Below are 23,627 nucleotides of genomic sequence, written 5' to 3' on the forward strand. Positions count from 1 at the left end.
TACCCTTCCATCGCAGCCCGAGAACCTCCAACCGCTTACAGCCCTGACCCCCAAAACCAAAAGCTTTAGATTCCTGGCTGGGAAGCAATATCAACAGGCCCCTTAGGATAGAATTAGAAACACGTGATGATTTGAAGAAAAACTGCTTAGGACAGAAGAACTCACTCTATGGCCAGGATCTCATTGGAAAAATCAAAGTGAAGATTAGGCAACAGGAGCTAAGTCCAGGCTTGAGCGCCCGTTTCTATTGATTTCAGAGAGGAAGGGAAAGAGAGTGGGAGAGAGAAACATCAATGATGAAAGAGAATCATTGATTAGCTGCCTCCTGCACACACCCCACTGGGGATCAAGCCAGCAACCCAGGCATGTGCCCTGACCAGAGTTGAACCTTGGACCCTTCAGTCTGCAGGCCTATGCTCTATCCACTGAGCCAAACCGGTCGGGGCCCTCTCACATCTTCTCGAGGTGCTGGCCAAGCTTTTCCCACCTCACTCGGTCGGGCCCAGCCTTAACCGCTCCCCCCTCCCATAGGCAGACACTGGCTTCCAGATTGAAGATACAGCTCTCTCCAAAGGCACCTGGGAGGTCGCTTCCAAGCAGCACCTTAAAGAACTTTTTTCTTTTAAAAATCTTTAGGTTTCTTTTTTCCCCTTTTCTTTTCTTTTTAAATATATTTTTATTGATTTTTTACAGAGAGGAAGGGAGAGGGATAGAGAGTCAGAAACATCGATGAGAAACACCGAGCAGCTGCCTCCCGCACACCCCCCACTGGGGATGCGCGGCACATGCCCTCGACCAGAATCGAACCTGGCACCCCTCAGTCCGCAGGCCAACGCTCCATCCACTGAGCCAAGCCGGTCAGGGCTCCCCTTTTCTTAAAAAAAAACAAACACCTCTATCTCTCTATCTCTCTATCTCTACCTCTGTCTCTGTCTCTATCTCTATCCCTATCTCTATCTCCATGTTTATAGTCCTAGCCAGTTTGGCTCAATGGATAGAGCTTTGGCTCACAGACTGAAGAGTTCTGGGTTTGATTCTGGTCAAGGGGACGTACCTCGGTTGCAGGCTCGATACCTGGCCCTGGTTGGGGCACATGCAGGAGACAACCAATCGATGTGTCTCTCTCACATTGATGCTTCTCTCTCTCTGTCTCTCCCCCTCCCTTCCACTCTCTCTAAAAATCAATGGAAAAATATCCTCAGGTGAGGATTAACAACAACAAATATTAGATAGATAGATAGATAGATAGATAGATATAGATATAGATATAGATATATCAATATTGATATATGAATAGCTCTTCATTTAAAGTACAGTTCCCCAGGTTGAGGTATGCTGTGGCCTGGCCTGCTGTCACGGCAGGAGGGTACAGCGGATGGGGTGGGGCTGGCAGGGCAGCTCCCTGGAGAGGCCATCCTGTAGTTCTTGCAGGGGCTGCTCCCAGCATCATTTGGTTCTTGCAGGTGAGGAACCCCTAGGAGGCGATCAGCAGGGCCTCCTCCTACAGGACGCAGATGAGCCATCCTCCCACCTTCGGTAGGACACCTCACAGGTGCTCACCCACAGGGCCAGCTCTCGGGGCAGCAGCCGGGCAGCCGGGGCTGGCTGAGTCCGATCTGGCTGCCATCTTGCTGATGATGGGGGACCGCATCTTGTGGGTGATGTGGGTGCAGCGGTAGCCAGAGCCCTTGGACAGCTTCTTGGAAAACCAGTACTCTCTGTAGTGCTTAGTGCCTCCTGGAGAGCCCCGCCGAACACCTTCAGCCTCTGCTCGCTCAGGCAGCCCCGGTCCTCAGGAGGCTGGAGAGGAAGCCTGTGGGGTGATCCCTGGGAGCATGTTTGTCCTCTTCCGGGTCCAGCTGGCCTGACTCCGATCGTGCGAGGCTCAGGCACCGGTGCCGCAGCCAGGAGCAGTGAGAGTTTCTGGGGGTCCTACCGCTCTGCAGGGAGCACTTGCTCAGGGCTCTTCACTTTTGCCGTTTAAAGCGCCTGCATCTTCCCCCATCCCATCCCTTTCCCTGCTCTCCAAGATAACCCCCACCCTGAATTAACCATTATCATTCTCTTACTTTTCTTTATAATTTGACCATCTCTGTTTTTATCTCCAAACAGTATATTTCATGAGTTTTGCAAGTTCATGAACTTCATATAAATAGAATTGTCCTATATTTTCCCAAGGTTTGCTTTTTCACTGAGCATTTTCATTGCTATAGTTTCCATCTTATGGATTGAGGGCATATATCATAACTGGTGGCCCAACATTTGGAGTTTTGCAGTTTGAACTCTGAGGCTGCTTCTAATCTAGAGCATGGCTCTAGTCCTTAGTTTTGAAAACTGCCTGCAGAACGAAGTCTTTCTGTGCTGTTTGATTTCTGTTGAGAAGTAACCCAAAAGCTTTTGTTCTACAAGTAGAACACTGACAAATGCCTAAACTTCGGTTACCCATTGTTCTTGTATCACAGCCCCACTTGCTGAGCCCGGAGTCGGCCACTGTTGAAAGTCCAGTTGCCTCCACCAATTGAGAAATGATGTAAGTTTATGGTCTTGTTTCTCCTAAAACCCATCTCTTTGATGATCAGCTGCTAGCAGCTTGTATCTTTTAAAAGCTCTGTTCTCCTCCTCCCACCTCAGAGCGTGTCTTTGGTTCATACCTAGGGCTATGTTGTCTGATTTGCAAATCACATAGGAATAAAACTCTCTTAATTTCTTCTGGAACTTTTGTTAACAGAGTCAACCAAAAACATATTCCACTTTTGATGGACATAGAGCTGTTCCCAGTGTTTTGCTAGTTACAGGCAGTGTTGTTATGAATATTCTGTGCATGTATTCCCATGGTGCGTGTCAGTGAGCTCTCCTGAGGTTTTTGTGAGAGGCTAGGCCGGTCACAGGGAATGCATAGCTTCAGCTTCACCAGATGATGCCCAGTTGTTTTCCAACGTGCAAGTAATTGCAGTTTGCAGTCCCAACAGGAGTGTTTCTGTTTGTTAGATACCTTCACCAATACTTGATGTTCACTTATTTATTTTGCAAATCATTAAAATAGTACGTCATTGTGGTTTAAAGTGTAGCTTAATTTGCATTCCTAGGGTTTCTAATGATATTGAACATCATGCTATATGTTTATTGGCCATTTCCATTCCCTCTTTTGAAAAGTGCCTATTCTAGTCATTTGCCCTGTGTTTCTTCTATTGATTTATCTTTTTCTCATTGATTTCTAGTTCTTTATATGTCCTGGGCATTCATCCTTTGACAATTTAACAGATCCTTTGTTAAGCATGAATATGTCTGTCTCATCTCTCTAGCTAGATTATTAACCCTGGGGGATAGTGGAGGGTACAGAAAATAAATTAGACCAATAAGAATCCTGGCGAATTATAACTCCCCATTTCCCGCACAGCTCTTTTCACATTTACGAGCCCTTCATTAAAGTCAAGGGTTTTCAATCGCTGGCCTGGAAGGTTACAGGCTGTTTTGTTTGCTTTTTGTTGTTAATCCTCACGGGAGGATATCTTTTCCATTGAGGAAGTGAGGGATCGGGAGAGACATCCACGTGAGAGACACAGGGACAGCCTGTCCCCCAATCGAACCTGCAACCCAGGTACCTGCCCTTGACGGGGAATTGAACCCACAACCCTTTGGTCAGCGGGGCCGACGCTCTAACCACTGAACTGCACCAGCCAGGTACATTTTGCTTTGTTTATTTTCAAAGAACCAATCACAAGAAGACAAAGAATGCTGAGTTGTCAGATTTTGCTACACCCAGATGAGGGCGTGCACGCACGGAGTGAACTCGCGGCCCTCTCCTGATGACTGGTGCGGGGAGTGGTTTCCTTTGCCCCAGGTGTTGCCTTGTGATCTCTGCTTGTGCCAGTCTCTCTAGCTTCGCAGAAATCTCTCCGAACTGAAGGCCAAATTCTGTTGGTTCAAGTCCCTCCAGGCTTGGCACGTAGCCAAGCGCTCAGTTCCTTTACAGATTTACCTACAGCGCCCCAGAAATGCAAGGTCCAGCCACTGTGCTAGGAATTAGGGCGGCGGAAAGCGCGCACCCCAGGTGGTGCTGCAGCTGTAGCCACAAGCCTCCTCTCCCTGAATTTCCTCCGCTGAGGACTCCGGGGAACGTGTCTTGCGGAAGGGAGGTGAGAGGCGTCCCTGGGTGCAGTGGCCGGAGCTTGGGAGGCTTCAGCGGGGTGGCCGTTTGCTCCCTCTCTGCTTCGCTGGGACGGAGAGACCAGCAGGACTTTGGAACCTTCCCGGAGGTGTTGCAGTAAGAGGGTGCAGGGTCAACGCTTGGCGCCTCCAGGCATCCAGGCAGCGGGTGCCCGAGCGGCCCCCACAGCCTCGGGGGTGGGCCCTGAATCGCCGGGTGCCGGGGCGTCACGGGCGCCCGCTCCTGATTGGCCGCCGCCACGGTCACGGGCCGGGCGCTCGGAGATTGGCAGAGCCAGAGGCCGGAGCCGGAGTAGCGGGACCCGGGCCGACCGATCGCAGTCCCCGAACCGAGGGGCTGGCGTGGACACCAAATCCAAAGCCCACGTTGGGAGTCTGGCCGGGAAGCGCGCACCATGCCCTACGTGCTCATCAGCACCCAGATCCGCATGGTGAGTACCCGCCTGGCCAGTGGCGTGGCGGCCGCCGGGCCTCCGGGACTGCGGCCGCACTTGGGCGCCTCCCTCTTGGGCAGCTTCCGCGGTGCAGGGCCGGAAAGTGCCGGACACACCCCCTCGGCCTCGGGGAGGGAGGCTGGGGATCCGACTCTGCCCAGATCGCGAACTCGTGGCTCTGGCCGGCCTGGCGCCTCCGGGGCGCGAAGGAGGCCAGGTGCGTGCGTCCCCGCGACCCAGCGAGCATGGGCTTTGCGGCTGCTCCCGCCTGTCCACACGAAACCCTGGCCTCACACGTGCAACACCCACTGCCCTACACGGAGCCGCTCCGCAGGGGGTTGGGGGGCGGGGGCGTAGTAACCTGAGGAAGAGAGGTTTGGAAAAGGACGTGCTAAGATGCTGAAACACCTATGCCCAGTGCCTGACCCACCCACAGCCGCTAGCTGCACCCTTAAGCACTTCCAGGAAGAGTTGTCCCTAAAGCCTTAGGAAAGGAAAAGAAAAAAACAAAACTCTTCCTGCTCAAGAAGGAAGGGGCGCTCTAGCCAGTTTGGCTCAATGGATAGAGCGTTGGCCTGCGGACTGAAGGGTCCTGGGTTCATTCAGGTCAGGGGCACATACCTCGCTGCAGGCTCCTCCCCAGCCCCAGCCCTGGTCTGGGCGTGTGCAGGAGGCAACCAATCCACGTGTTTCTCTCACATCGGTATTTCTGTCTTTCCCTCTCTCTTCCACTCTCTCTAAAAATCAATGGAAAAATATCCTCAGGTAAGGATATTAAAAAAAAACAAACAAAAAAACAAAAAGAAAAAGAAGAAAGGGGAGAACACCATTCAGGAGTCAAGTCACTCTCCTCTGGACGCAGTTTCCTGTCTAAGAAGGTGCTGGCTGCCCCGGGGCCCCTTTTTAGCTTCAGAATGATAGGACTGGGTCCCGGCTGGGCAGCAGGATGCTCCTCTGCCTCTTCTCACTCCCCAGGGCTGTGCCCCATCGGGTGAGCAGCTCCCTGGGTGTGAGGGAAACTGGCGGCCACCACAGGACAGGTCCTGGCCGTGCCCAGGGCAGTGGTCTGAGGACCAGTCACTTGCGCAGTTGTTATGTGGGCTCCTGGGCCCCTTCCCAGACCTCTCAACACACTCTAAGCCAGGGCATGGGAATTCAGTGCTCGTCAGGTGATTTTTAAAAATAGGTCAGCTTTATTGCTATATAATACACAAACCACAGAATTCACCAATTTAATGTGTACAATTCAACAGTTTTTTTTTTAGCATATTCAAAACCATCATCCTAATCAATTTTAGAACATTCCCATCACCTTAGCAGTCACTTCTCATCACCGCCCGCCCCCAGGCCCCCAGCCCCAGGTAACCACTAATCTACTTTCTGTCCTAATAATGTGGTCTTGTATCTGGCGTCTTTCACTTACGTAAGGTTTTCAAGGTTCACCTATATTGCAGTATGCATCAGTGCTCATTCCTTTTTATTGCAAATAAGATTCCATCATATGGATATGCCACATTTTATCTACCCATCAGCAGCTGAAAAACATTTAGGCTGTTTCCATTTTTGATGATTATGAATAATACTGCTACCGACATTGCCGTTCAAGATTGTATGTGGACAGGCTTTCATTTCTCTGCTCTCCAGCTGACTGTGACACACACCAAACATGGTGGTGGGTGGTGCCCAGCACGTAGGTGCCAGCTCAGACACTGCCCAGCTCCTCTTGGAGGCGAGAGAAGCCTCACACTGTCTGGTTGGGTCACTGACTGGCCTCACCTTTTCCAGAGTGTTCTCAGCCCTCAAGGTCGCTCACCAACCCTCCAACCTTTATCTAAGCTGGCTCAGGACCAGCAGGCAGGGAGGAAGGAGCGGCAAGACCGGCTACCTCTACCTGGCAGCCAGCCAAGCATCACGGTGGCTTACCTTGCAGGAGGTGGGTCCCACCATGGTGGGCGACGAGTACTCCGACCCAGAGCTGATGGAGCATTTGGGGGCCTCAAAAAGAGGCGTCCTGGGAAACAACTTGTAAGTAGTTGCATTCGTAAGTATCTTTTCCCCTGGACCCGTCCGTCCCGTCACACACCACCAAGACGAGGGACCATGCCACTGCCCAACCTCAGACCTCCTGCCTGCCTCCTGGGCGCTGTCCTCTTACAGGGCCAGTCCGTCTGCAGCCTCACAGCCCCCCAGGCTTGCTCTGAGGCTCTCCCACTGCCCTCCCTTCATAAGGGAGCTCACAGACAAAGTCAAGTCCCAGGACAAAGTCCCAGGACAGAGTCCAGTCCTAGAGATAGGACTATGGACGTGAACTATTCCTTGCTCTGCCCCTATCTCCAAGATGGACCTTACCGTGGCAAAGACAGGCACAGAGAAAAGGTTTCTGTCTTGAAGAGCTGGCTGGTTAACAAAGCTAAGCCCTAAAGCAGGGAGCGGGCAGCCTGGGCCCTACTTGCAGCTCAGCCAGCAGCCTGCGTACTCGGCCACCTCTTTTCTTCACACTAGTTCTGAGCTTGAACACTGAGTGCTGCTTCCTTTTCTGCCCCTCCCCATTCATGCCCCATAGGCAGGGAGAACCTGCGCCACAGGCGGGACTCCTTAGAAGGGTCCCCAGAATGAGCCCCATTCAAAGGGGGCAGCAAAGGGGAGGCGAGCTGGTGTCAGCCCCTTGGGTCAGGGTGGGAGGGCGGAAGCCAACCCCATCCATTTGCCATGAGCACTGATCTGGAGATGCCCAGCTTGGAGCTCGTGCCCTTTACCTATGTGATGGCCCTTTAGAATCAGTTCACCCTGAAAGCACATTCTCTGTGCTAGGGAGAGGCACCCAGAGTCAGGAACTATTGGGGGTCAAGCCATGGCCCCAGGACTGTAGGACAGGCTAGGCAGGAGGAGGGGCAGGAGGTTGGTGAGGACCCTGGGGAGCAGCCATTCTTCCTGAACAGTGCAGCAGCCCAGGGCACGTGGGCTGTCAGCCCAGTCTTATGACACTGGGAAAGCCACTTAAGCCCTCTGTTTTCTCATTTACAAAATGGAAACAATAACGGTGCCTTCCTCACGTTGTTGGAGGAATAAAGGAGCTAATGGTCAGCAGGGGAGGGTCAGGGAACGTGCACCTAGCCCGGCACCTGGAAGACACCCCCAGTATCAGTCACTGTCACAGGCATTCCCGACCAGGTGTGGCCTTCAGCAGGTACTGGCTTTGTAGGGGACACTTGCACTGTGACCCCCTCACGCTGCCCCTCTCCATCTGTTCGCAGCTACGAGTACTACGTCAGTGACCCTCCTCGAATAGTCCTGGACAAGCTGGAACGCAGGGGCTTCCGTGTGCTGAGCATGACAGGGGTGGGCCAGACGCTGGTGTGGTGCCTGCACAAGGAGTGACCCTCCCTGTGAGGCGCGGACAGGGCACCCCTTCTCTGAGTGGTTGCCTATGGGTCCCGATCCCAAGCCCCGCCTCACTCACTCCCCTGCCCCTCTTCCCAAATTGTCATTTCCCTTGGACCAGCACCACTGGGCAGTGAATGGCCTCTGAAACCTGCTTCCAGCTGCCCCTCCACCTTCCAGCTGGTGAGGGTTCCGGAGGAGTCCATGTTCATGGGCAGGCTGAGGGGCTGGCAAGAGCCAGGCTGCCTTTGTCAGGAGCACTGGCCCTGGGACTGGGGGGTGGGTCCTGTGCAGCTAGTCTAAGCCAATAAAGGGCTGTGATGATTGGTTGATTCTAAGCTCTGTGCGTGCAGGGACTCTCAGCAAGTGGAGCACCTCCCTGGGGTCTGTCCACTGCCAAGGGGGAGAGCCAGCCTGGGCGGAGCCTCTGAGGCAGAGCCCAGGACCCAGGGCCACACTGGACAGGCCAGCTTCCTACGCCTATATATGCAACAGAGGTAGACTTAAAAAAAAAAGTTTATTAGTGAAAGGGGCTGGGGGTGGTGGGCTGGATGCTACGTCAGCTGCCCCACCTGGTCCTCCTGCTGCATCTGGGCGATCAGCTGCTGCCGCTCAGCTGCTTGGCGCAGGCGCATCATGACGAGGCTTTCGTAGTCCCTCTCGGACACCACTGAGCCCTGGGGGACAGAGGAGGGAGGAGGGCAGGGCCTGGGCAGAGCTAGTCAAGAGTCGAGAAGAACGGTGCCCAGGAGGAGAAGGACCGGGGAGCACCTGCAAGCCCAGTTCATCATGTTCCTTCGGAGCAAGCAGACCCTGGGCCTCCGGACCAGCTTCCCAACCATCCCAACCAGCACCTCCCCGCCCTCTCAGTCAGCACTGGCTCAGCTTTCCCTTCGTTTCCTCTCAGCCTCTCCCCCAGCTTCTGCTCCTCACAGGTTTCCAGGGAAGGGGAGTTGTCAGAGGTTTAGAAACCCGCTCTGCTCTGCCAGGTGGAGGCGGGAGCACTGCGCCCTCCCAGCTGTCCATCTGCCCTGTGGACCGGCTCCTGCTGAGGTCACAGGAGAAGGAAGCCCTGCCCCAGACACAGCCTCAGTCCACCTCAGCCTAAAAGAGAGAAACAAGCCTGAAGCTGGCCTGCCTCCTGAAAACACACACCAGGGCTCCTGGAGGGCAGGGCCTGGAGCTCTTTCTCGTATGATCTTGCCAGCAGAGTGCGGGGAGGAAAGACTGCTATATTTTAATAATCAAAAGGATAATAAACAACCACCTCAATGGGCCAAGGCTGTGGGGTGGAGAGGCGGCTCCACAGTGCCAGGAGCCGAGCTGCCAGCCCCACGCCCTGATAAGGGCTGCAGTGGGAATTAAATCACTTCCTCCTTCGGGGCAGCTGAACCGCGTGAAGTGTGAGGCCCACCTGAGTTGGCACAGAAGCAAGGCCAGGGTGCGGCAGGCAAAGGTGCGGCGCCCTGTTCTGTGGTATGCCAACCTGCTGCACGCTCATGGAGTAAGTCAGGGGGCAAGTTTGGTGGTCAGTGACCCAGGGAATAAGAAGGAAGTGGCTGGGGTTAAGATGCCAGACCCTGGCCAACAGGTTTGTAGTAGGGGTGAGGGGAGGGGGGGTACGGAACAAGGAAGTGTTATTCAGCCCAGATCCCCCTGCGCCTCCCCCAGCCCCACGCCTCTCTTCCTCTCTCCTGGGCTGCAGAAGCTCTGAGCAGAGTTGCCCTCCCAGCCAGGCCCACTTATCTCAGCTTGGCCAGAGCTCTGCCACAATCCAGGGCAGTCTCATGTGACCCAGCCCCCGCCACAGAGGAGGGGCCTCAGGTGAGGCCCAGGCAGCCCAGGAAGGGCTGGAGCACAGGGTGGAAGGCAGAGGACCTGCCCCTCAGCTGCTCTCTCCTGCCCTGAGGCCGCCTGGTAAACCCATGAAGGATGAGGAAATAGAGCAGCTAGACTGGGTGTCAGGCCAAAGGGAGGGCAATTCTCCCCTCCCCAAGGAAGTACTGCTCTGCTGAGAAAACTCGAGTCACCCTGGCATGCCCCGAGCCCAGCCCTGGAAGCAGCCAGCCCTTTATTGGCATGGGACTGCTCCCTGTTAACACACCCTCTGCCTCCTTCCCCCATACCTGTGGGCTCTAATGAGCGCCTGTCGGCAGGCCCTGGGCTGAGTCACCCACACTAGCAACAGGTCTCTTCTTCCTCCACAATCGCGCCCCACGCCTGCATTCAGTTAACCAGCACCTCCCCGGGCGCCTCTCCCCCAGACACACTGGGGGCCGGGGAGCGACGCCTGCTGCTCCGGCCCAGGGTGGTGGGGAGGAGACGGTGTGCTGACACACAAGGCAGGGCTGCCCGCAGACAAGTCCCCAGAGGAATCTTTGGCTCCCCAGTGGCCCTGGGGTGTTGGCCACGGCTGCCCCAACTCCTGCATGCGGATGCTGCAATTACCTGAGCACGAAACCCGGCTTCCCACCTGACTGAGTCAGCTGAGAACAACAACACACCTCCACGCCACACCGCCACACCAGCACAGCCAGCAGGGCACGCATCAGAGTCGGGGAGCCACGGGGGACAGAGGCAGGGCCACGGCCAGAGGGTGAGCTGGGGCCGCGAGGGGCTGGGGCAGAGGCCGCTCCTACCACCTGAGAAGATTCATCCCTCACCCCCTGGTGCTCCTCTCTCCGCTCCAGTAAGTGCTGCTTCTTCCTCTTGGGGTTTTTCCACTGCCCTATCGAGTAACCGGGCCACTCCTGTGCCTCTGGACAACTCCCGTGCCAGCAACTCTCGGCCCTCTGCTAGCCTCTTCCTGGGACATCGTCTCACCCCCAGGTGCTGGCCTGAGGTCTGTGCTGAGCAGAAAGCTGGAGGCCTCTGCGAGGAGCCCACGGGGGCTGTCTCCCATTTCGTGTCGTTCACTGCCCCGGCAGAGACCAAGTGGTCCCTCGCCACCGCGGAACTGGACTTCTAAGGTGTGCTGGCTCCCTGTCCCATGGAGACCTGGCGGAAAGGCTCCTTCCGCAATGCCTCCTTCTTCAAGCGGCTGAGCCTGAGGCGGCCTCGAGGACTCCGGCGACAGGGCAGCATGCTGAGCCAGGCCAGCATGGCTGAGGGGGACCATGAGGAGTACAGCAACAGAGAGGTCGTCCGGGAGCTGAGAGGGAGGCCGGATGGCCGGCGCCTGCCACTGTGGGGGGACGAGCAGCCCCGGACCACCCTTCTGGCCCCACCCAAGCCCCCTCGCCTCTACCGAGAGAGCTCCAGCTGCCCCAACATCCTGGAGCCTTCACCTGCCTACACTGCTGCCTACTCGGCTACCCTGCCCTCGGCGCTCTCCCTGGCAGACGCCCTCCACGAATACTCCGAGGAGGACCTTGTGGACACGCCCCCCTTCCAGAAGACACCTGCTCCGGACCTTAATGATCCCTTCTTCTCCTTCAAAGTGGACCTGGGGATTTCACTTCTTGAGGAAGTTCTACAGATGCTGAGGGAGCAATTTCCCAGTGAGCCCGGCTTCTGAATGGGGTGAGGGTGGGCAGAGGTGTGGTAACTGGAAGAGACGAAAGCCTGGGGACCCAGGACAGGAAGGTAGAGTTGTGGATTAAGAAAAGGTGCGGGTGGGAATCCAGGGCCCTGCCTGCCCTCTGGGTCCTCAACAGTCCTCCAGGTCCCCCGAGGGGAGGGACAGAGGTGTGGAGAAGCCGGAAATGTGAGGGGCACTTGCTGTCAAGAGCTCTGAAGGCAGCAGCGAGGCTGGGAAAGGGGCCACCCGGGCAACTCCAGGGACCAGGCAGAGGCCAGCGGAAGGGGTGGGTGGCATAAGGGGCGAGTCAGGGAGTGGAGGACACACAGACTGGACAGATCAGCCCCCGCTGAAGCTACTCTCCACAGCGAGAGGTTACAGGACAGGTCTGGGCAAAAGTGGTCCAAACCAGACCTAAGGGGAAAGTGGGAAGACCTGAGGGAAGAGGGATGGGACAGGCTTGACTCTGTCCAGTGTAGTAGCCACTAGCTACACGTGGCTGTTTACATTTAAATAACTGAAACGAAGTAAAATTAAAAATTTAGTTCCTCAGCTGCACTAGCTGCATTTCAAATGCTCAATCGCCACACATGAGCAACGGCTACCACACTGGGCAGTGGAGGGTGAACTTTATTAACATCACTGGGGAAAGGCCGACTGGGTAGTTAATAGGACCACAGTGCCCCGAGACCGTGGCCTTGAGGCAGCAGTGGCACGGGGGAGGGGGCACAGGGGCCTGCACGGAAGGGAGGGGCTGGCAGAGGAGAAGAGGGAGGCTCAGAACACACACATCCTTAGCAGGAGAGGGGGCATGAGAGACTCCAGCTGCCCACACAGCTGCCTGGAGCAGCCCCCGGGGCCTGAGGAAGGTGGGTCCAGGGACTGCCAGCTGAAGGCACAGACACAGCTTGAGGGCGATGTGGGCAGTTCCCAGAACCATTGCTGATGGGAGCCCTGGGGAATGCAGCAGCAATAGTGGCAGATTTCCCTTCATCCTTCCCCCAACGAGGACACAGGAGGACCAACCAGGGGACGGACAGGGAACTCGTGGCTGTTACCATGCAGAGGCACAGCTTGTCTCCAGAGTCCTCCACCAGGACGGGAGCTCGGCCTAAACCCTCACCCATGGGGCCTGCCACCCGGGGCCAAGCCCACTGCTTACGGCCACATGCTGTGCTATTGCCCCACACTGTGGCTTGGCCAGAGGACTTGAAACTAGAGCTCAGGTTGGCTGGGCCATGTGGTTCTGAGATTCCAGGCGTGAAGAGAGAGGGAAGCTCGACACACACTGCTTCCACCACCCAAACTGTGGCCTCCATCTCCCCTCCTCCTGTGGATGTGCCCAGAGGAGGCTCCTCCCCGGATGCAGGAGACAGTAAATAAAGTTTTATATCACAGCCTGTGCAATGTCATCTGGGCTGTGAAATGCTGGGACTTCACGGTGAGGGAACGCGCTCTCTAAAGAAGGGTCTTAGGTTGGACAGTTCCTTTTCCTCCTCAGTCCATGGTCTGGGACACCTCCCAGAGCTCTGGTTCTCATGGCCAGGTGGGGGGCAAGTAGGAAAGCAGGGGTGGAGGGACAGCCCAGGGGCCTTGCTGACCCACCGAGGGGCATGCTCCCCTCAGAGGGACTGTGACATCAGTCTGAGGCTCCCACAGACCACAGGCAGTTCCAGAGAAGGAAGAGCTCTTGGCCTAAAAGCTCTGTCCCCCCAAAGCGAGGGCAGGTGTGCGTGTGTGTGCGTGTGCTCCTAAACAGAAGCCTTCATGGAACAGTGAGGACCAGCAGCTGGTGTGGAGAACACACCAGCTGCAGCCTGCTTCCTCATGAGCCGACCAGGCAGCGAGCGCCCAGTGTCAGCGGGGTCGCTAGTGCTATTTCTGAGGAGGAGACAGCACCTCTTGACAGCAGGTCCTGCCTGGGGCAGCTGCAGACACACCTGGAGAAGGAGTTGGGGACGGAAGTGGAAGCAGCTGCCCTCGTCCTCTACCCCTTCCTTGCAGCACCGGGTTGTCCAAGAGCCAAACGCTTCACATCAAAACCAGGCAGCCTGCGGGCCAGGGGACCCCTCTGGGTGATGATGGTCTCCAGGAGGAGCCCGGGATGTGGGGGGAAAATAAGGTCTAAGAATCTTTGTAGGGTGGGCCGCTGGCACCCAGAGGAAAAGGGGTCAGCATGAAGTCACAGGCCCCCTGCTCCGGGTGGCGGGCCTGCCAATCTCACTCCATCAGGATGAGCTGCATTTGCCAGCAAAGAGCCCTGAGAAGAGCCCAAACAGGAAAGATTCTCCAAACCCTGGGCAGGCCCCTGTGTGAGGCCTGGCTCCTTACCTGTGACAGTCCAGGGTGGCTGGGGCCGTCCTTGCCCTGGGGCCGTCCCTCCAACCAGGAAATCTTCAGAGGATTATCAACCAGGCCCACTTCATTCTGGACAGCCAGCTCCTGCAAAACACAGCCTCCAGTTAGTCCTATCACTCTGAAAATCAGCTATGGAGTGGCTCTCTCTACTCCCGTGGTCGGCAAACTGCGGCTCGCGAGCCACATGCGGCTCTTTGGCCCCTTGAGTGTGGCTCTTCCTAAGCCTTAGGAGTACCCTAATTAAGTTAATAACAATGTACCTACCTATATAGTTTAAGTTTAAAAAATTTGGCTCTCAAAAGAAATTTCAATCGTTGTACTGTTGACATTTGGCTCTGTTGACTAATGAGTTTGCCAACCACTGCTCTATCCCCACAGAAAGTACCAGAACCAGCAAACTCACCCTCCAAGCAAGACTGAGCAACCTTCCCATGATGGTGTGCCGAGTGGGGTAGTTGGAGAACGGGGAAAGGCAGGGTGGGGCCCCAAACTGGAGGCGCGCCAGTTCCCATGGCAGAGTGGAGGGGTGGAGCCAGCAGCAGGAAATGCCGTTGGTCCACGCTGTCCTTTACCCCAGAGCATTCTCCCGCCCATCCCTTCCTTCACTGTGCCTGTACTGCTCCCGGATTCCAGAGTCAGGAGTCAAGCACCTGGGGGTTTGGGGGGGGGGGGGGTGTGGAGAAGGCCTTGGCTCTGAGCTGACCCAGAGATTTCCTGGGAGTGTGGATACCTAACCACAGGGTTCCCCCAGGACTGAGTCCCTCCCTGGAATGGCAGGGCCTCACGCAGCACTCACCGCAGCCTTGATGGTCGCAAACTCCACCACGGCGGTGCCTGCCTTCTTGCTGGAAAGTACCAGGTTGAGCACCTCTCCGTACTGTGGGGACAGGAAGGCCACTCAGGCAGAGGCAAGCCTGGCTGCCCGGAGGCCCCGGGCGTGTTCCGCCGGGGACAGCGTCTTGTTCCCAGTTCCCAGAAGGGAGAGCAGAGACAGAAGGAAAGGATTTTCCCAGGAATACAGGAGAGAAAGGAGAGTTGGACAAAGGCTGGGACTTGGACTGGCAGAGTGACACAGCTGCCTCGATGACTGAAGATGGTGAAGGGGCAAGGCTTTTGTGCCAGATGCCCACCGCCTCTCTGCCCACACACTCAGCCAAGCCCTCTGCTTCTCAGGATGACGGGCAGGGAGGGCGAGACAGGCTGGAGGGGAGAGGAGGGCTGTGGCCTGGAAGAAGCTAAGCTGCCCTAAGGTCCATGACAGAGAAAGAGGCAGGGAGGGCGGGTTAGGCATGGAGAGCCCGGCGTTTGGACGGAGATGATGGGACAGAGGGAAGTCAGCAGGGCAGACCTTCTGAAGAAGCTGCAGGAGGACATCTCTGGAGTAGCCGCCTTTTGACCCGTCCTCTCTGCACTTCCATTTTAGCTGGAAAGACAGCAGCGGGCGTCACCAGTGAATACCAGCCTTCGCCTGAACAACCCCAGACCCCACACCTGAGCTTTACGGTCTGAACAGACGCCCTCCACTAGCAATCTAGGGAGAACCCTCCAAAATGTGTCCCCCTTGAGAACGGACAAGCAGGGCGGCCTGCTCCCTGCAGCCATGTCCCCAGCCTGTGGGAGGCTCTCTTCGAGGGCCTCTGGGGAGTGCTGCCTGCAACAGTCAGGGCGAAGAGCAGCCTCCATGGCGAGCTCTACGGGGCTGTCCTCCCCGGGCAGTGGGAAGGCGGAAGGCTGTGCAGAGTGGTGCTGGCTCCCCGAGATCCAGTGTCCCCACCAGAACCCTTGAGCCACAGAAAGTACCTGTTCTTGCTGAGAGGAGGTAGCGTGAGGTGACCCATGGATCCCCCAGGGCTCACCTTTAGCTTGGGAGTTCCTTTGCCTTCAGGATTTTCTGCCTTTCCTAGAAAATTTGGGGAAATGAGAAAGTAGAGTATGAGGGAGAGAGAAGTTCTCCCAAAGGAGATGCAGCCCAGGCCCAGAAGGACCTAGAAAAGGTCACTCTGGCCAAGGGCAACAGCTGCCCCTGCTCGGGAGCCCCTGAAGCTACTACCCCAGGGGGTCTGCCTGCTGCCTGCTGAAGGGCACGGTGAGCACTCTGCCAGTGCAGGGCTGTGAACACCTGGGGGCAGGACGCAGGGGTACAGACCACACAGTTCTACTAAAACTAGAGCTTCTCTCCCGGTTACCTGCTCCAAAATAGAGCCAGCCCTACTTGGGACTAAGGTATATCAGGCCAGGAGACCTAGGGCAGAGTGAAAAGCAAGCAGGCCAGAGAATGGGTAGGAAAAAGGGACAGGGGGCATGTGTCCACGTGGGGTGCCCCTGGGACTGCAGCAGGTGAAAGTCTCCACAGAGAGCTGCCCAGAGCGGGAGGCGGGTGAGGGTGATGGACTCTCACCTCTCAACCTCTGCTCCCGTTCCTGGCGTATCTGCTCCTGCATCAGCCTCTGCTGTTTTTCCAGCTGGCGGGAACCTTCTTCTCGCAGGCGTTCGATCTGCAGAGCAGGGGGTTGGGAGGTGACAATTCTGTGCAGATCCCATTCCAGGTTGGCTCCCTCTGTAAAGGCCCCTGGGAGGCTCCACCTGTAAGCCAGGGCTCAGCAACCTGCAGGTGGGACAGGCTGCCCAGATCCCACAGAAGAAGGAGGGAAGGGCACGACCTCCCGCCACCACACCCAGCTAGGTCCGCCTTCCCCCAACTCCTGCAGACGGCCTCAGGCCCTCAGGCCCAGTCGCTCACCTCCTGCTCTAGTGTCCTGGTGCTCCGGCTCTCCTCCTCCTCCTCGTCCTGGGCCTGGGCCTGAGCCTGCCGCTCCCGGGCCTCCAGGTCTAGACACAAGGGTTGAATGACCCAATGGCTGGTCTAAGCAGTTTTTCCCGGCCTCAGCTCCCCCAGCTCTGGCTGCTTCCCCAGCCTCACACACTGTACGGATGAAACCGTACAGTGACTCTGCCCCCACCCTCCATGCCCATGTGCTCCCAAGTTTATTTCCATTGGGAAAAAGTCACAGCACAGAAGTACAGGCTCCAGATGAGTGGCCGGGGTCTGGAAGAGTTGAATCAGCTCGTACTGACCGAGCTGGCCGTCTGACCAGCGAACAGGGCGTGGGCAGGTGCTCATGTTGGCCACCCAGGCCATGTGCAGGGGTGCCAGGGGGAGGAGCCGTTGGCCCCTGTCCCTGTGGTTGGCACCACAGCCTGACTGTGCTCTTGCCTTGGCGTTGATGCCTTTCCCACCAAGGAGCTCAGGTTGTCACTGTCTCCTTCACCTCCCCTTCGACTCACATTTACCAAGCCTCACGCGACCTGGCCACCGCAGCTCCCACAGGGTGGCAGATTCTGTGAGGACAACACCGGGTCACAGAGCCCTTCCCGCCTTCCGAGGGAAAACTGCTTGTGGCCTGTTCCAGGAGAACTGCTGTGACAGACTCTTCTCTCGGGCTCGGGACTCAGTGCTTTCTTTCCCGTGCACTTTACTTACCTTCAATCTCCAGAATTTTTGTTTGTTTTTGATAGAGAGATGGATGTACAGGGATGGCATATGTACATATTAAATATATGGGTATCAAATAGGCAAGAAGATGGAGGGAAAATCGAGTGAAGAATGTATGGACCAATCTAATTGGGGTGATGAAATTGATTTACAGTCATAATCACACCATTTGGTAAATTTACTAAAAATCATTGAATTGTACACTGGAAATGGGTGGATATTATAATATGAAAAATATACCTCAATAAAGCCGTTTAAAAAAAATGCCTGGACCTCTTTGGATCCTTCTGAGGGGACTTCGCAGAGTGAAAGCTCTGTGCAGAAAGGAGGCTGGGAGGAGTAAAGGGCCCTGATGGCAAGGTGAACAAGAACGGATCTACGCGGACTGCGGGTTTAAAGCACAGCAACAGCCAGTTCTCATCTTTGTGGTGCCTTAGCTTCTTTGTCTACAAAAAATGGGTTTAGTAATACCCACCTCCTTTGAGCACTGTGACAGTTAAAAGAGACAGTAAGACGTCTGCCACAGTGCCTGGCTAGGAGTGACTCTAGTCACTGCTGTTATTCTGAGAGTCCTTTAGATCCACCCGAGGACAGGGTTCTTCCCAGAGCCGGGCCAAGGGGCTCTGAGCTGCCGGAACTGAATGAGCTCCAGGAAGAAAGGTGAGGTTGCTGCATGAAAATGGCCCAGGGAAACTGCAGGCCACCCCGCACCACCATCTCACCTACCAAGCTTCACTTTCTTCCTTCTCTCATCTAGTTTCTGGGTCCTCTCTGCTGCCTGCTTCTTGGCTTTCCTGATCTTGTCATACGCGGCCTGGCAGGAGAAAGGAACGCCGAGGAGCAGTCAGTCAGGGAACAAGCAGAGGGCCCAGCCACCTTCCCGGCCCCGCCGCCTCACCCCAGAGCCCTGGGGGGGGGGGGGGGGTCGCTAGGCTGGGGCAGCTGGGACTGTGCTCATGGCAGGTACAGAGGACCGAGGCTGAAGTGCCACGGTGGTCTCTAACCATGAAGACAATTCAGACAGAGGAGATGTCTTACCCTGGCGGCAGCGTCAGTCAGTACCTCCAAGGCCTGAGAAAGCTGGTGGAAGAGTTCAGCTAAACACAAAGATCAAACAACAGAGAGGAGAAAAATTAAATTAGACTTGGTGATGTTGTGCTCCCTCAGAAAAGCACCTCAAAGAAGCCACAGGCTGGCAGAAAAGCTGACAGCAGATGACAGACCAGCAAGGAAGCGTGTGTACATCAGCAATGGACCCGACACCCCTAACACGAGAAGCCGGCTGTGTGCGCCAGCATTCCACCGCACTCCCCCAGAGCACCGGTGGGAGACACCCCATGCCCAAGTGGCCTTGCCTTCTTCTCCCCACTCCCAGGAGAGACTCACCTGCTCTGGGATTATCCGGATTTTTGTCTGGATGGCAGGAGAGGGCCTTCTGCCTATATGCCTTCTTCACCTGGAAGAGTCAGAACACATGACCATTCACTCCTTCTCACCCACGGCACAGGAAAACCTTGCTAAAGCGATAAGGGAAAGCCCTGTAAGAGAGGCTGCTGGCTCCCACACGGAGACAGTAACTCACAGCCACCGAGGAGATCTGCAGTGGAGGAGGCAAAGGCCGTGAGGGAGCCCAGGCCCTCCTGAAGCAGAGGGGCTGGGCTTCCTTCCCGCCCAGCCTCCAATCTCATCCCTCCGGATGCCAAGGCTCCTGGCAGGGCAGGTCCTCTGCAGCCCCCTGGAAACAGGCATCTCACACCCGATGGGCATGAGAACTGGGGCAGCCTTTCTGGAGGGAGATTTTGCCATCAAAATTTAAGATATACGTTCCCTTTGACCCACTCCTAGGAATTTGGACTTGTAGAGGTATGCTAACATAAACATACAAGCATGCCCACTGCACCACTATTTATATTAGCCCCCAACTGGAACCAACCAAAACCTCCATCAACAAAGAGAGCCATTTAAAAACCTATGATAGAAACTAGTTGAAATCAGCTATTGAGTGTAATGTGGCAGTTGAAGCTCTATGCTACTCTTTTGTTTCCCTCCCCCATGAGGCTTTTATAAAGGTCATCTGGTTTGAGTTCAGTCCAATTTAAACTGATAGTCCATTACACTGATGGATCTTTCAGCAGAAAAAATCTGGTCACCAATTCATGTGGTGACAGACTTGACTGTTGAATTCAGGACAGTAAGTTCTTAGGCTTTGGCTGGCTCTAGCTTTATGTATAAGATGGATATAGACTGTATCTCTGTGATACCCAGAAAGGTCACATTTTTATTGCCTGAGAGACCTTTTGCTGGCACTGAATACTGTAAATCTAAGAGAAACAAGGAGTATATATCTGTTCCAGTGACCACCCCAAAATTCTGAAGCACCAAAGATAAGCTAAAATAAAACATCAAAATTCTTAAGAAAAAAATAAAATAAAATAAACTATGATAGATGGGAGCCTCTATGTGCTGACTAGAAAGATCTTCAAGCCCTTATCTCAAGGGGGGGTGGGGAGCCCTGGCCAGGTAGCTCCGTCAGTTGGAGCGTCGTCCTGTACACCAAAAGGTTGTGGGTTTGATTCCAGTCAGGGCACATACCTGGGTTGTGAGTTTGATCCCTAGAGCAGGTGCACATGGGAGACACCAATTGATGCTTCTCTCTCATATCGATGTTTCTCCCTCTCTCTCTCCCTTCCCTCTCTTTCTGAAAATCAAATGAGAATATGTCCTTCGATAAGGATTAACAAGAAAAAAAAAGATTCTGTAACTATATGTGGTAATCATTTCATGATACTATATACAAATATCGAATCATTTTGCTGTATACCTGAAATACAATGTTATATGTCAATTATACCTCAATTTAAAAAAAGAAAGATCTTCAAGATAAGGTGTGTGAAAAAAAGGCTTAGAACAGTTATACAATATGATCACTTTGGGGTTTAAAATAAACAATCAAAAAAATGAAATAAAAATAGTTCCAGATACTCTGGCATGTGCATAGCTTTTGTTTTCTTTTTTCCTCAAAGCAATCATAAGAACCATAAGAGCTGTTTCCTTTGGAGAGAAGCTAAAGATGGAGAGGAGGAAACATTTACATCTCATTTTATGCCATTCTGTAGTTCAAATTTTCAAACCTTAAACAAGTCTTACTTTACTATCATTTTTCATTGTCAACAGAGGTTATCTTGGTGGGGAGGTTATGGCCCAATTTTAGTTTTTATCTCCGCATATCTCTGATTTGAAAAGAAGAAAAGTAGTATTTTTTCTACTTTTAGTAAAAGTAAACAGCTGCCAAGGTTCTCTTTCATCTATTACCCACTCGGTTGTCTTAAGGGAAGGCAGAGCACAAAGTCCCAGATTCTGCCCTCTGCTTCCTGAGGGCTTGCCCACTTCTGCCTACATACCTTACCTGCGGCTCAAACCTCCTGGGAGGAGGAGCCTCTGGACCTAGAACTTCCACATCTCAGAGGGAACCAATAAATACTTCTACCCTAAGTGTGCTAAATGAGGACCTTCAGGCAAGTTGCCAGAGGCCCTAGGGGCGGGCCTGTAGACAGTGCCTCATTCCACGCCCACATCTACTGCTAAGAAAGGCTGCAGCTGCCTAGACCTCTGGGCTGTGCTGCCCCCTGGTGGGCTATTGCCAGCACCACACCTTCACCTGCCAGGGTAACCTGGCCCATCTGATCTGGCTCTCCTGGCTGAGCAGGAGGCAGGAGGAACCACTCAGGACAGGTTGTGAGCAGCAAAAGTATAGACATGCCTCCCTGCCCTCCCACCTTCCCAACTGCACCCTATGCTCACCTGGCCCACTTGTTCCCCTCCCCACCCCAACAGAGGTCTTCACCATTAACCCCTAGAGTGCCGGGGAGCGCAATCGCACTCCTCCTGTCTTTCGCCAAAAGTGCTGGGAGCGCTATCGCTCCTCCTGCAGTGTCACTATTAGATGCTAGTAGTTCACTCTTTAGTGGGAAAAAAAAAATTTAAAAACCTTAACTCAAAATGCCTTGGAAATTTTAGCATAGTTCCTAGGATATTGGTTGGCACTCAAAGGGTTAAACAACAACAACAACAAAATCTAGCTGTTTTCACTACCAAAAAAAAAAAAGTAATTCTAAGGGAATGGGCCCTAGCCGGGTAGCTCAGTTGGTTAAAGTGTCATTCCTATATGCAAAGATTTTGGGTTCAATCCCCAGTTAGGGCACATACAAGAATCAAGCAATGAATGCATAAGTGGAACAACAAATCAATATTTCTCTTTCTCTCTCTCTCCCTTCCTGCCCACCCACCCCCACCATCAACTAAAAAAAAGGCTGAGCATTGTCCCATGCGTGCGCTACACACACACACACACACACACACACACACACACACATAACGGAATGGGAGGTGCTAGTTTTATATATAGTCTTACATTTGAAATGTCATCTTTATTCTTTAACCATCAATACCCCACTTTCATCAAATGGTTAGATCATCCATCCAGACAGAAAAATCAGCAAGGAAACATTGGCCTTAAACAACACATGAGATCAGATGGACTTAACGGACATATATGGAACATTTTACCCAAAGCAACAGAGTACATGTTCTTCTCAAGCACAGGACAGATCATATGTTAGGCCACAAAAGAATCCTTAATAAATTTAAGAAAACTGAAATCATATCAACCATCTTTTCCAACCACAATGGTATGAAACTAGATATTAATTATAAGAAGAAAACGAAAATTCACAAATATGTGAAGATTAAACAAAATGATACTGAACATGGGTCAAAGCAGAAATCGAGAGAGAAGAAAAAAATACCTTGAGAAAAACGAAAATAGACACACAACATACCAAAACTTATGGGATGCAGCAAAAGCAGTTATAAGAGGGAAGTTCATAGCAATAAATTCCTACATTAAGAAACAAGAAAGCTCTCAAACAAACAACTTAACTTTAATCTCATGAAACTAGAAATAGAAAAATAAATGAAGGCCAAAGTTAGTAAAAGTAAGGAAATAATACAGATTAGAGTGGAAATAAATGATGGAAAGACTAAAGGACAATAGAAAAGATCACTGAAACTAAAAGCTGGTTTTCTGAAAAGATAAACAAAATAGACAAATCTTTAGTTAGATTCACCAAGGGAAAAAAGAGAGGAGTCAAATAAATAAAATCAGAAATAAAAGAAGAGATGCTACAACTGATATCACTGATGTCTGTTGACTTCAACAATACATTAAAAAGATGAAACACCATGATCAAATGGGATTTATTGCAGGGATGCAAGGGTGGTTCAACATTTGCAAATCAATTAATGTGACACATCACATTAAGAAAATAAAGGGTAAAAATCATATGATCATCTCAACAGATGCAGAAAAGCATTTGACAAAATATCCATTTATGATTAAAAAAAAAAACTTTCAACAGAGTGGGTATAAACAGAATGTACCTCAACATAATAAAGGCCATATATGACAAGTCCACAGTTACCATATGTTATGGTGAAAACTGAAAGCTTTTCCTCTAAGATGATGAACAAGAAAAGGATGCTCACTCTTACCATTTTTTTAGGCTATGTTATTTTTTGTATTGAATTTATAGGGGTTACATTGGTTAATAAAATTATATAAGTTTAAGGTGTAAAATTCTATAATACATCATCTATATATTGTATTGTGTGTTCACCACTGCAAGTTATGTCTCTTTTCATCACCATTTATCCCCTTTATCTTCTCCTGACTCCCTTATTCTCACCACTTTTATTCAATACTAGTGTCCCAGTACACAGATTTGTGCACATTGAAAGGAAATTAATTAGAAGAAATATTTTAATATCGCTATTTGCCCTTTCTCTATAATAGAAGTGTCAACCAAATTCATGATCGACAATGACAAATGGAAACACATGCGTGTGACTGGCGCCAGCAAGAGCTTTATATGTACAGTGGGGCCTTGACTTACGAGTTTAATTCGTTCCATGACGGAGCTCATAACTCAAATTACTCGTATGTCAAATCAATTTTGAACAAGTGAGACACGTGATGCTGGGCTGATGTTGTGGCGTTCACTGTGACATTCGCTGCACCAACTAGCGGTGGAGTATCTGAAGCTGGCTCGTAACCCGAATCGGCCGAGAGACAGCTCTTATCTCGAAAAACTCGTTAGTTGGGACACTCGTAAGTCAAGGCCCCACTGTATTGCGCATTGTGCAAGTCAACTTAGCCTTTTATATCTATAATAATAAAAGCATAATATGCTAATTAGACCAGATAGCTGAATGACCT

General features: G+C 52.9%; 3 protein-coding genes, 1 long non-coding RNA gene and 1 pseudogene across 8 annotated transcripts in view; 3 read left to right on the plus strand and 2 right to left on the minus strand.

Annotated features, from left to right (window-relative positions):
- Positions 1 to 1,301: 1,301 nt before the first annotated feature.
- Positions 1,302 to 2,446, minus strand: LOC102419411 (annotated as a pseudogene).
- A 1,408-nt stretch (positions 2,447 to 3,854) lies between these two features.
- GCHFR (GTP cyclohydrolase I feedback regulator) lies at positions 3,855 to 8,320 on the plus strand. 3 transcript variants are annotated; one of them, XM_023757474.1, is made up of 3 exons: positions 3,855 to 4,136; positions 6,532 to 6,626; positions 7,856 to 8,320. In XM_023757474.1, exons 1-3 carry the CDS (start codon positions 3,996 to 3,998, stop codon positions 7,977 to 7,979), a joined length of 360 nt encoding a protein of 119 aa, XP_023613242.1. In that variant the 5' UTR covers positions 3,855 to 3,995; the 3' UTR covers positions 7,980 to 8,320. The 3 variants fall into 3 exon arrangements, with proteins under 3 accessions (XP_023613242.1, XP_023613243.1, XP_006093092.1); XM_023757475.1 differs by having other exon boundaries at positions 3,855 to 4,598; positions 6,438 to 6,642; positions 7,856 to 7,992; XM_006093030.3 differs by having other exon boundaries at positions 3,857 to 4,598.
- A 160-nt stretch (positions 8,321 to 8,480) lies between these two features.
- The window catches only part of DNAJC17 (DnaJ heat shock protein family (Hsp40) member C17), a 37,670-nt gene continuing 22,523 nt past the window's right edge, over positions 8,481 to 23,627 (minus strand). Inside the window, exons 2-11 of one of the 3 annotated variants that reach the window (XM_006093029.3) lie at positions 18,740 to 18,809; positions 18,392 to 18,450; positions 18,080 to 18,167; positions 16,601 to 16,689; positions 16,259 to 16,355; positions 15,717 to 15,760; positions 15,209 to 15,283; positions 14,657 to 14,737; positions 13,834 to 13,944; positions 8,481 to 8,659 (exon numbers count right to left, since the gene is read on the minus strand). In XM_006093029.3, coding sequence (XP_006093091.1) covers positions 8,537 to 8,659; positions 13,834 to 13,944; positions 14,657 to 14,737; positions 15,209 to 15,283; positions 15,717 to 15,760; positions 16,259 to 16,355; positions 16,601 to 16,689; positions 18,080 to 18,167; positions 18,392 to 18,450; positions 18,740 to 18,809 — 837 coding nt within the window. In that variant the 3' untranslated portion in view covers positions 8,481 to 8,536. Of the gene's footprint in view, positions 9,087 to 13,833; positions 13,945 to 14,656; positions 15,284 to 15,716; positions 15,761 to 16,258; positions 16,356 to 16,600; positions 16,690 to 18,079; positions 18,168 to 18,391; positions 18,451 to 18,739; positions 18,810 to 23,627 lie in introns of those variants that run through there. The other 2 variants (XM_014459439.2, XR_002830329.1) reach the window with 2 other exon arrangements.
- Positions 9,371 to 16,264, plus strand: LOC106697862. Its single transcript, XR_001349116.2, has 3 exons — positions 9,371 to 10,671; positions 14,239 to 14,297; positions 15,284 to 16,264. It is a non-coding gene; the product is annotated as an uncharacterized LOC106697862 (long non-coding RNA).
- Positions 10,670 to 12,902, plus strand: CUNH15orf62 (chromosome unknown C15orf62 homolog). The gene has a single exon (XM_006093028.3). It carries the CDS (start codon positions 10,972 to 10,974, stop codon positions 11,497 to 11,499), a length of 528 nt encoding a protein of 175 aa, XP_006093090.1. The 5' UTR covers positions 10,670 to 10,971; the 3' UTR covers positions 11,500 to 12,902.

This window comes from Myotis lucifugus, unplaced genomic scaffold, assembly GCF_000147115.1.
Source record: "Myotis lucifugus unplaced genomic scaffold, Myoluc2.0 scaffold_109, whole genome shotgun sequence".
NCBI lineage: Eukaryota > Metazoa > Chordata > Mammalia > Chiroptera > Vespertilionidae > Myotis > Myotis lucifugus.